Raw genomic sequence first — 12,710 nt, 5'->3', positions numbered from 1 at the left:
AAAAATGTGACAAAGTATAAGGCAGATGACAAACTTGGAAAAATAAATACTTGCAACAAACATATGAGAAGCAGAGTGTTAATCTGTACTATGTGAATATTACCTTCATATTTTAAAAATACCAAAATATAATGGATGAGCACATAGACATTTCAAAAGAGAGGACACAGAAATTGCTGATAAGATGTATGTACCAAACGTCAGAGCTCTGAAGTAAAAACTGATGGAACAAGAAGAAAAAACAGATCCACAATTATAATTGGATACTTCATATCCACTCTCTTGATATTGATAAAACTACCAGACATAAAGTCAGCAAGGATTAGAAGAACTGAATACCACCACTAAACAACATTATATAATTGACATTTTTAGAGTACTTCATCCAACAAAAGCAGAATACAAATTCTTTTCAAGTGCCCATTGAAACAATCACCAAGATAGACCACATCTGCATCATAAAGCATACTTTGACACATTTGAAAGAATTAAAATCCAGTTAGAGTGTATTTTTTTTAAAGATTTTATTTATTCATTTGACAGAGAGATAGCGAGAGCAGGAACACAAGCAAGGGAGTGGTAGAGAGAGAAGCAGGCTTCCCTCAGAGCAAGGAGCCTGATGCAGGGCTCCATCCCAGGACCCTGGGATCATGACCTGAGCTGAAGGCAGACGCTTAACGACTGAGCCACCCAGGCACCCCGAGTTAGAGTGTATTTTTAACCATAATGGAATCAAACTAGAAATCAAACAACACATTTCCATGTAATCCATGGTTAAAAGAGTAAGACTCCAGAGAAGTAAAAAATATATTAAACAGAATGAGAAGAGAACAAATCATAATTTTTGTGGCACGCAAACAGTGATAAAAGGAAAATTTATAGCACTGAATGCTTATATCATAAAAAAAGATCTCATCAATCAAGTAAGCTTCCATCTTAAGAAAATAGGAAAATAATAGCTAATCAATGTGTATAAATTTTCAGTTAAACAAGATGAAAAAGTTCTAGAAGTCTGCTATAAAATATTGTACCTGTAGTTAACCTGTAGTTAATACTGTACCTGTAGTTAACAATACCGTCTTGTACACTTAAGGTTTTGTAAAGAGGATAAATCTTGTGATAAGTATTCTTACAATAAAAGAAAATAGAAAAATAAGAACGAAATAAACCTAAAGCAAGTGGAACATGGTAATAATGACAAAGGATTAAAAATCAATGAAGCTGAAAGCAGAAACACAGTGAAGTTGATCAAAATAAAAGGAACATGAAGGAATACTAATACTTCCTCATAAATTTGACAGCTTAGATGAAATTGACCAATTCCAATTCCTTGAAAAACACAAACCAAAATTTACCTAAGACAAAATAGATATTCTGAATAATCCTCTGAGTATTAAAGAATTTGAATTGTACTTAGAAACCTTTTGTGGTGCGGTATAAAATGTCCAGGCCCAGGTGATTTCCTTGGTGAATTCTATATGTTTAAAGAGGAAATAACACCAATTCACACAATGTTCCAGAAGGTAGATGAGTAGGTAATTCTTCCCATCTCATTTTATGAGATGATTATGATCCTAATCCCAATACTCAATGAAAACAGTACCAAAAAAAGAAAACTGTCAACCAGTATCTTATGAACTTATGTTAACTTTTTAACTTACATGTTAAAATCCTCCACAAAATATTGGTAGACCAAATCCAACCATATATAAATAAAATTATATACCATGACTAAGTAGGATTTATTCCAGGTGTGCAATGCTGCCTTAAATAAATCAATGTAGGGGCGCCTGGGTGGCTTAGTCATTAAGCGTCTGCCTTCGGCTCGGGTCATGATCCCAGGGTCCCAGGATCAAGTGCCGCATCGGGCTCCCTGCTCCGCAGGAAGCCTGCTTCTCCCTCTCCCACTCCCCCTGCTTGTTCCCTTTCTCGCTGTGTCTCTCTGTGTCAAATAAATTTTAAAAATCTTTAAAAAAAATCAGTGTAATCCACCACATCAATGGGTTAAAGAATGAAAATCATATGATCATAACAGTTAATGTATAAAGAGCATTTGGTAGAATCCTATACACATTCATTAGAAAAATTCTCAGCAAGGTAGGAACAGACTGGTAATACCTTAACTTGATATAAAGCATATATAAAATGCAACAGCTAAACTTACACTTCCATTATGAAATACTGAAAGCTTTCCTCCTGAGACTGGGAATAGGGTAATACTATCTGCTCTCACCCCTCCTATTTAATAATCTATTGGGAGTCACATCTAGTACATTAGGCAAGAAAAGGAAATAAAAGACCTAGAGATTAGAATGAAAAAAAAAACTTCCCTTATTTGCAGATTATATATATATATATATATATATATATCTCCTTGGTTGGAAAATTCCAAGCTATCTACAAAACATCTGTTAGAACTAATAAGTAAATAGCAAGGTTGTAGGATACAAAGTCCACACACAAAAATTATATTCCTAAACAATGAATAACTAGAAACCAAAATTAAAAACATGGTACAATTTACAGTTGCTTCAAAAGTAGTGAGTTGCCTACACATAAATTTAGCAAAATATCTACAGGATCAGTATGTGAAAACTATAAAACACTGATATAGGATATCAAACAAGATATAAAGAAATGGAGATACATACTGTATACTGTGTTCATGGATTGGAAGCTTCAGTAAAAATGTCAGTTCTCATGTCTCCCTACAGGTATCATGAAATTCATATAAAAATTCCAGCAGGATTTTTTTTGTAGCCACAGACTGTATGATTTTAAGTTTATATTTAAAAGCAAAAAAAAAAAAAAAAGCTGTGCCTGGGTGGCTCAGTCATTAAGCGTCTGCCTTCAGCTCAGGTCATGATCCCAGGGTCCTGGGATTGAGCCCTGCATCAGGCCCCCTGCTCCACAGAAAGCCTGCTTCTCCCTCTCCCACTCCCCCTGCTTGTGTTCTGTTCTCACTATTTCTCTCTCTGTCAAATAAATAAATAAAATCTTTAAAAAAATATTTTAAAGCAAAAAAAAAAAAAAAAAACCTAGAATCGTTCATCAATTTTGAAAAAGAAATTACTCAGTTTTAAGTGTTACATAACTATTGTCATCAAAACTGGTGTTGGTGACTGGATAAACACCGAGAGAATCCAGACTGTTCCTTTATAGGTCTGGTTAGCTGATTTTTGACAGTGGAGAATGGATGGCCTTTCAACAAATGGTTTTGGAGAACTTGGATAGGCATAGGGGAGAAAGTGAAACTCGACCCAGGCCTCACACCTTATATAAAAATTGACTCAAAGATGGACCACAGATCTAAAGGTAAAACATAAAACTATAAAACTTTCATAAGAAAATATGACTTACCGTCAGGTGAAGATTTTCTGAGATATAGGACTAAAGGTATAATCCAGAAAAAATTATCAAGTTTGACCTCATAAAAATTAAAAACCTGGTATGGTAAAGATCCTGTTAAGAGGATGGAAAGACAAGCCACAGACTTGAGAAGAAATATTACAGTTCACCTGTTCAACAAAGAACTTGCATACAAAATGTGTTAGGAACTCTCTAAACTCAATAGTAGGAATACCAAAAATCCAAATAGCAAATGGGCAAAGGGTGTGGGGAGACATTCCACTGAAGAGTATATATATGGATAGGAAATATGCACATGAAGATGTTCAGCATCATTACCGATTAGAAACCCATTCAAGAAATATAGATAACTATTAGATATAGGTAATATATAACATAAATATAAATAAAACACCTTGGAGGGATTAAAGACCTAAATGTGAGATCTGAAACCATAAAAATCCAAGAAAAGAGCATAGGCAGTAATTTCTCTGACATTGACCATAGCAACTTTTTTCTAAATATGTCACCTGAGGCAAGGGAAACCAAAGCAAAAATAAACTACTGGGACTACATCAAAATAAAAAGCTTCCTCACAGTGAAGGAAACAATAAAACTAAAAGGCAACTTACAGAATGGGAGAAGATATTTGCAAATGACGTATCTGATAAAGGGTTAGTATCCAAAATATATAAAGAACTTATAAAACTCAACACTCAGAAAACAAATAATCCGATTAAAAAATGGGCAGAAGACATGAAGAGACATTTTTCCAAAGAAGACATCCAGATGGCCAACAGACACATGAAAAGATGCTCATCATCACTGATCATCAAAGAAATGCAGATCAGGGACGCCTGGGTGGCTCAGTCGGTTAAGCATCTGCCTTCGGCTCAGGTCATGATCCCGGGGTCCTGGGATCGAGTCCTGCATCGGGCTCCCTGCTCCGCGGGGAGCCTGCTTCTCCCTCTGCCCCTGTCTCTCTCTCTGTCTCTCATGAATAAAAAAAAAAAAAAAAGAAATCCAGATCAAAACTACAATGAGATATCACGTCATACCTGTTAGAATGGCTAAGATCAACAACACACAACACAAGAAACAACAGGTGTTGGTGAGGATGTGGAGAAAAAGGAACACTCAGGCACTGTTGGTGGGAACGCAAACTGGTGCGGCCACTGTGGGACACAGTATGGAGATTCCTCAAAAAATTAAAAATACAATTACTGTAGGATCCAGTAGTTCCACTGCTGGTTATTTACCCAAAAATATGAAAACACTAATTCAAAAAGATAGAGGCACCCGTATGTTTATTGCAGCACTTACAATAACTAAAATACGGAAGCAACTGAAGTGTCCATGGATAGATGAATGGATAAAGGAGAAGTGGTATTTATATACAAATGATTATTATTCCGCCATAATAAGCATGAAATTTTGTCATTTTCAACAACACGTATGGACCTAGAGGATCTAATGCTAAGTGAAAGAAGTCAGAGAAAAACTAATCCCATATGATTTCACTCATATGTGGAATTTAAGAAACAAAACAAATGAGCAAAGGGGAAAAAAAGTGACAAAGCAAGGAACAGACTCAACCGTAGAGAACAAAGTGATGGTTACCAAAGGAGAGGTGGGTGGGGGTATGGGTGAAATAGGTGATGGGGATTAAGGAGTACACGTGTCATGATGAGCAATAGGTGATTAAAATAAAACATTAAAAAATATTTGGGGGAGGGGCGCCTGGGTGGCTCAGTCGTTAAGCGTCTGCCTTCGGCTCAGGTCATGATCCCAGGGTCCTGGGATCGAGTCCCACATCGGGCTCCCTGCCTGGCAGGGAGTCTCCTTCTCCCTCTCCCACTCCCCCTGCTTGTGTTCCTGCTCTCTCTCTCTCTCTCTCTGCCAAATAAATAAAATCTTTAAAAAAAAAAAATATTTGGGGGAAATTCAAATTACATAGCTAACAGAATGGCCAACATCAAAAATACATAAGTGAAAAATTGGTTTAAAAAATGTAACCGATAAAGGATATCTCTTCTATGGACCCATGTGAGAGTGGGAGGTGCTTGAGTTGTAGAGTTTCCTAGAAGAAACAAATTATTTATAACCGGGAAGTAGTTCCATATAAGCATTCTTAGTAAATTGCCTGAAGAGATATCAAATAGGAGGTCTAAAGCACTAAGGATTCAATAATTTCACTAGATTTTGACCTCCATGCCTTCTTTTATATTAGTGATTTTCTTTTCATTAAACTGGGCCTCCCAAATCCGATAAGCTTTGGCCTTACAAAACCTGATGGGCATTCACAGGTGAGAGTGGATAAAAAGTAATGGCAAGTCACTGTGAATTCATTTGGTGGCAAAACACTTGGTAATAAAAAAGATTGCTATTTGTCTCTGACAACCTTGTAAATATGAACCTTAAGCCAGAATATATTTATTATTTATGTACCACCTTATTTGAAAAAGGATGTGAAGTGACATAAATAATTGGTTTAGTACAAGATAAAACCTAGTAAGTTCATAGAGGCAGTATATCAGTGTTTAAATCTGTGGCGTGTGGGCTCAGACTTCCTTGGTTTGAATACCAGCTCTTCCCACTTACTAGTTGTCACTTAACCTTTTTGTATCTCAGCATTCTCATCTGTAAAATGGGAATAATAATAGCACCTACTACACAGGCGTTTTTGTGAAAATAATTTATTACATGTAAAGCATTTAGAACAGTACCTGGCACATAGTAAGTCCTCAGTAAGTGTTAGCTGTCATTACTAACTCTGAATTGTGAATATTTCAAGAAGATACTGTATTCAGAATCTTCATTTGAAAGTAAACTAAAATATTGTCTTTGCCTAAAGTACTCCTTTGTTTTATTTTAGATGTAGTGAAGAGACCTTATAAGTACCAAAGAACCAATAAATATTAAGAACTAAAAAAAAAAATTTGATGAAAAGCAAACATTATGTTTCTTGGGGTGCCTGGGTGGTACTGTCAGTTATGCGTCCAAGTCTTGGTTTCCGCTCAGGGTTGTTAGATCAAGCCCTGAGGCAGTCTGCTTGAGATTCTCTCTCTCCCTCTGCCCCTCCCTGCCATGTACTCTCTCTCTCTCTTTCTCTAAAATAAATAAATAAATTTTTAAAGAATAAAAAAGAAAAGCAAACATTATGTTTCTTGAATTTAATTCTCTTCTGTTTCCTGAATTTTTTTTCTAAAATGTGTCCTGAATATTTTTTATCGCTATGTAAACTTCAGAACAACTCATTTCCTATTATTCAAGATCTTAACTTAAGGCTATTGCGTTTGGGAACTTTTCAAAATCTCTTCCTATTAATCATAATTTTCGTTTTCCCTTTATAGGTCACCATTTGCTGCCGTCACAGACTATTCAGTTACAAGGAATAATGTCATACAGCTCTGCTTGGAATTGACAACAATTGTGCAACAGGTATTAGCTGACAACCTTTACTTCTGTTAATTTATTATCTATTTCATATTCTAACAATGCCAAGTATTCTTTTTTACCAATAGTTTATAAGATACTGGTTTGGGGGTTCTAAATAAACCAGATATATCATTTGGGAAACTATTCATGTAACCCTATAAACAAGCATTTTATTTACCAGAAGATGTAAAAGTAAACTGAACCTCTAGAGAAATCATTATAAGATGGTAGGTCTGGTAGTCTCACATTTTAGTGGGGAGGGTTGTACTGCCTTTCACAAAATGAAATTGCCCCATTTTGATAACAATCTAAGACTTTTGCTCTAAGACACTGTTCTTTATTAGTACAACTATTAGTTTCACTTATCTATTGCACATATGACAAAATATAATAGCTTTCAACAGTGATCTATTTACATGTCCTGGTTTTTTACTTTGAATATTATCCAACCCAGGGATCCCCAAGTCAAATGCCTTCAGGAGTGCTGTGGCTAATATAAATGTTTGAATCAAGTCTAGGATAAGATATGGAGAAACGTTATAGTGGTGAATTGACTAGTACATATTTTACAATATTTAATTAAATGTTATAACAAAACACATTTGAGAAGTCTGACGCCCGCAGTCACCATGCTGCGTAAGCCCCCGTGGCAGCCTGTTGCCGCTGCGTTCTCAGGAGCCAGCATTTGTTAACCTATCCAGTGATGCAGAAAGAAAGCAGACAAGAAAAAGCAGAAGATTATTAGGGAAGTTGATGATTTAATCTATTCTTCTACTCCCTGTCCTTTATTACCAGGGATAATTATAGGAAGGAGAGTAACTTTGTGACTTTTAATTGTGGAACACTTCGGACGTTCATCAAGATTCTATCATGGCAGTGAAAAAGCAGCTCGTGGTTATTCAGAGACATGCGTGGAGATTGTGAACATTTTTATGAGCTTTGAGATACCCTAATGGTCTCACTGCATGTCTTTATATTTGATAGCCGTAAACTCAAGTTCTGAATTTCAAAAATCTCAACTGGATAATGGGGAGAAGAGTGGCATTTTAGGACAAGGGTCAACAAACTTTTCTTTTTTTTAATTTTATTATGTTAATCACCATACATTACATCATTAGTTTTTGATGTAGTGTTCCACCATGATTCATTGTTTGCATAAACTTTTTGTAAAAGAATCAGATATTAAGTATGTAAGGTTTTGTAAGATACGTAGTGCAGGCTATCAGGGTCTGTTGCAACTACTCAGCTCTGCTGTTGTAGAGCAAACGCAGCCATAGACAATGTGTAAATAGATGCGGGTGACTATGTGCTTGTAAGACTTTTTTGCAAAAAAGGCTACAGGTTGATTTTGGCCCATGGGCCATCTTTAGCTGACCTGTGTTCTAAGGCAATGCTAGGCCAGCGTGGTCTGCGGATGAGCAGCATTATCATCACATGAGAACCTGTTAAAAATTCAGATACTTGGGATACACCCCAAATGTACTGTGGGGAGGGCCCAGGAATCTGCATGTTTGCTAGTTTTTCAGGTGATTCTGGTTCTCCTACATTGTTCCAGGGCCCAGGGGTAAAAGCAATAATATAATCTATGGGTTATTTTTCTTATAGCTCTTTGTTATCAATGACATTTCTTAAAAATGTATTTTCTAAAGCTCTATTCCTTTTAAAGGCATTAACCAAAGATTTGAGGTGTGGATAACAGATTATTAGTTTTTTCCCTTTTACTATGAGAGAGAAATTCTCTTGATTTAGGGATATATATTATACAGTATTTGTATGATAATCTTGCATAGCCTTTTAATGTAGATATGTGCTCAGTAGCAATCTATATTAAACAATCCTAATAAAACAAGAATTATTAAGTGCTACATGTCCAGATCTGTGATAACTGTATTATATTTGTTATATAAGCTTTTTATTTACACGAGACCCAAAACAATTGACATACGGTGCAATTAAATGTGAGGATTAAAAGTATATTTTTCAACTTTTTTACATGAGAAACTCCTATTTATTGTCAATTCTATGAGAATGCAATCCATCTGATATCAACTTGCAAGATAACTTCATTTCCAAGCATAATTATGACAGAAAGTGGGTGTTTTTCAGTTCTTGCGTCTCCTCCAAACATCTGGACCTGGATAGCCTATTTAAAGTTTGCTTTTGAGTAATTGGACAACTCTCTGTTGCTTTATAAACCAAGACTGCAAATCTAAATGGCAGTTATGATGTTTTCTTGACAATCTTAAGGAAGAGTACTCAGGTGTATTCATTTTCTCTTAATTAATACAGAACCTTTTCCCATATCCAAAGGGGATCAACAAAGAGATCTTGAAAAAAAATTAGCTTTACTTAAGTATAGAGTGAGGTCATAAATGGAGAGTTTTCTCTGTTTAGAACTCACAGGTTCCAGAGCATACTTTTGTCGTTCTAACCTTCAAATGTTACATTTAGAAGAATGGCTGAAATGATTTTCAGTGAATTAAGATCTCCTGTAGAGAGATTGTCCAGTGGTGAAAGTGTGGTTTATGTCAGATATGACTAACTCCCACCCATTCCGCTATTTTAAGAACCTACCATCCAGGTAACAAGTGGTTCAGCTTTTGTTTCCAGAATGTATGAATACCTACTATTGACAACTACTTCACAATAAACGTATGCCATTCTGATATTGCCCTCAGAGGCTTGTTTATGCTCTCAGGACCTTTAACAGCTGCACTGTATGGCCTGACATTCTCCTTAGGAATTTGTTTCAAGGCATTAATGGGTTTAAGTGTTTCTGTTTACAGGTCAGGAAACATTAGGTAGAGTAGAGAGAGATGCTTTCAGAAATTGAACTGTATGTACATTCTGACTTGACCACATACAGAATTATTGAAAACCCTCCAAATAATTGAAATACTCCAAATATACTCAGATGTAGAAGAAGCTTCGGTATTCTCCACCGACTGTACACTCTGTTTTAAAGAGGATGCCTTGCCCTTCATAGGACATGTTGCTCTAACATTACCTGTTTCTATTTTTTAAAGTTCAGCAGCTCGTAACATTTGTCACAGTTCTTCTATCTCACTCTCATTTTCCCATCACATGTCCTGTTCCATGTGTCACTTGTAAGATGTTTCTGAACAAAAACCTCTGTACCCAGCTGGTTTTGGCTCTTGCCTTGCCCACCCCATCCCAACCTGTACCTGACCAGAAATACTTTAACTAGGTCTTTTCTGTTGTACCTTTTTTTAAAGATTTTATTTATTTATTTGAGTGAGAGAGAGAGAGAGAGAGCACAGGCGCAGACTCCCTGCAGAGCAGGGAGCCCAATGTGGGACTTGATCCCAAGACGCTGGGACCATGACCTGAGCCGAAGGCAGACACTTAACCAACTGAGCCATTCAGGCACCGCTTTCCTGTTGTGCCTTAAAGGAAATGTTAAGATACCAATTTCTCTTAACAAAATACATCTTCATGATTTAATTTACTTATAAGTATAGAATCTATCATTGTCATACTGATCATCCCAAAGCCCAGCTTTGATTTTGTTACTTTTAGCAATTTTCTTCTGATTTTCAAATTGATTACGAACTCCTTTCTTTGGAATTCAAGGGGGTTCCAAGTAGGGTCCTACCATAATTTCAGTTTTATCTTCCAGTACTCCCATATATTTTAATTGTAGCCTAGTGTGTGTGGATGAGTTATTGTTGGTAAAACAGATTTTGTAGTCTCATCTTTTAATGGTGTGGGGTGTCCTCAGAATATGCTGCATATATCTTCTTATCTCAGCCTGGTAAAATTATGTTCTATTCTTTAAGGCCTCTAGGAAGTGCCTCAACTCCTTCCCACAACTCTCTGTACCTTCTTCCTACTTAGACCATTTATATTTAATTTAACTATTTATATGGTTGAGATCAAATATACCACCTTGCTGTTTGTCTTCTATGTTTCCCATTTGTTCTTTGTTTTCTTTTTTCTGTGTATGTTTTTATTAATTATTTTTTATTATTCCATTTTATTATTCCATTTCCATTGGTGACTTATTAGCTATAATTCTTTGTTGTGTGGGCAAATGTAGAAATCCCTTGAACTTACTTTACATAGCATTTCACATCTCACCTATGACAGTTTTATTCTGCTATGAATAATAATTATCTGACTTCCATTAGATTATGAACTCCATGAAGACAAGAATGGTGTCTTGCTCATTTTCATATATAGTAGGTGCCCATTACATACCTGTTAAAATAAATTGACCTGACACCCAATTATCTCCTGTGGCTAGCACATGCTCATTTGTACTCTTCCAAGAAAAAGTTGGAATTAAATGCTTGAATTGTTACTCATTTTATTTCATCTCCTGTAGTTCTGTCTTTGCTAGCTAGGTAAAGAACCCCAGAGATAGCCATCACTTTACATCTTAGTTTATTCATGAGTTAAAATAAGAGGATGGATCCTCATAACCACTTGCCAATGCTAGAAATGAAAGTGAACAAAACTTCTGAAACACTATGCAAATATAGAATACTAACAAAACATGTCTTTTAGAGGAAACTTAATTATAAGCATGATATATTATAGTGTTTGTAGATCATCTCTTAAATAATCTATTATTTTTCTACCGTTATATGATGTCATATCTTTGGTACCGGGTTTTTCTGGGCTCTGGTCTGTTACTACCTATCCTAACAATAGGAATGAGGTCGATGGATAAAATAATGAGATAAAATAGGTGTTTGTCAGGGCTCCTGGGTGGCTCAGTTGGGTAAGTGTCTGCCTCCCATGCAGGTCATGATCCCAGGGTCCTGGGATCAAGCCCGCATCTGGTGTCCTACTCAGTGGGGAGCCTGCTTCTCCCTCTCCTCCCCACTGGTACTCTCTCTTGTTATCTCTCTCTCTCTCAAATAAATAAATAAAATCTTTTTAAAAATAGGTGTTTGTTTCTTGATAATGAAACTATGAGGGATTTTATTTCATTTAGACTCTACTTTTCTTTATATTCCATATTTTCTAAAATGAATTTGAGTTGTCAGAAAAAAAATGAATGCTATATAATTAAAGTAATACTAAAGAGCACAGCATAGACAAATACTATATTTTAAAATAAATGATGTAGTTTACAGTAAGTGTCCATCTAATGGTCTCCTTCAGCCATTGTATACACACTAATCACTGCATTCACTTGGAATTGTACGCAGTATCTGAAGACAGGAATTAAACTTAAGCTACCAGTAAAAGAGGCCAATTTCAATAAGCAAAGTGTAGATTTTAAAAAAGTATCTAGGGCATGCATTTATACCAGGCTTTCAAGAAATCTCATCTGAACAGTTATGATGATAGTTATGCTTTGAAATATGCTGTACTTCAAATTATTTTTCACTCAACTTTAATTATTTTTATTCCCTTTGCAGCAAGAGGAGATGATCAATATCTAAAAATAAACTGTCACAAATAGCTTTTTTCCCTTCTTAACACAAAGGGGTGGTACTATGAAGTAAGTGGAAAGTGCTTCTTGATATTGGCCACCTATATTTAAAGTGGTGCTAACATTAGAGGAGAAAGAGAATATAAATTTCTTTTAACAAGCTCTGTTTTGAGGAATTTCCTTAATCTATATCTGTTTTACTTATTTATATTTGTGATGGGTTTAGATAGTTATATTTAAAGTCTTTTAAAGAGATCCCTCCCTCAACACTTCCCTTTCCACATAAGATTGGTTGTAATAACACATTTTTTTTTATTTTAAAGATTTTATTTATTTATTTATTTGTCAGAGAAAGAAAGAGAGAGAGCACAAGCAGGGGAAGCGGCAGGCAGAGGGAGAAGCAGGCTCCCTGCTGAGCAAGGAGCCCAATGCGGGAGTCGATCAGGACCCTGGGATCATGACCCGAGCCGAAGGCAGACGCTTTAGTGACTGAGCCACCCAGGTGCCCCTGTAAAAA

General features: G+C 35.9%; 1 protein-coding gene across 1 annotated transcript in view; it reads left to right on the top strand.

Moving 5' to 3' along the window:
• CNKSR2 (connector enhancer of kinase suppressor of Ras 2) overlaps positions 1-12,710 on the top strand; it is a 269,030-nt gene that overhangs the window by 80,763 nt on the left and 175,557 nt on the right. The window contains exon 4 of the mRNA XM_081807972.1: positions 6,702-6,789. Within this exon, the coding sequence (XP_081664098.1) occupies positions 6,702-6,789 (88 nt within the window). The remainder of the gene's footprint in view (positions 1-6,701; positions 6,790-12,710) is intronic.

Source organism: Leptonychotes weddellii, chromosome X (assembly GCF_054177405.1).
Source record: "Leptonychotes weddellii isolate Sample4059 chromosome X, ASM5417740v2, whole genome shotgun sequence".
Taxonomy (NCBI): Eukaryota; Metazoa; Chordata; class Mammalia; order Carnivora; family Phocidae; genus Leptonychotes; species Leptonychotes weddellii.
The sequence above is the reverse complement of the archived record's forward strand: the minus strand, read 5'-3'. Positions and strand labels throughout refer to the sequence as shown.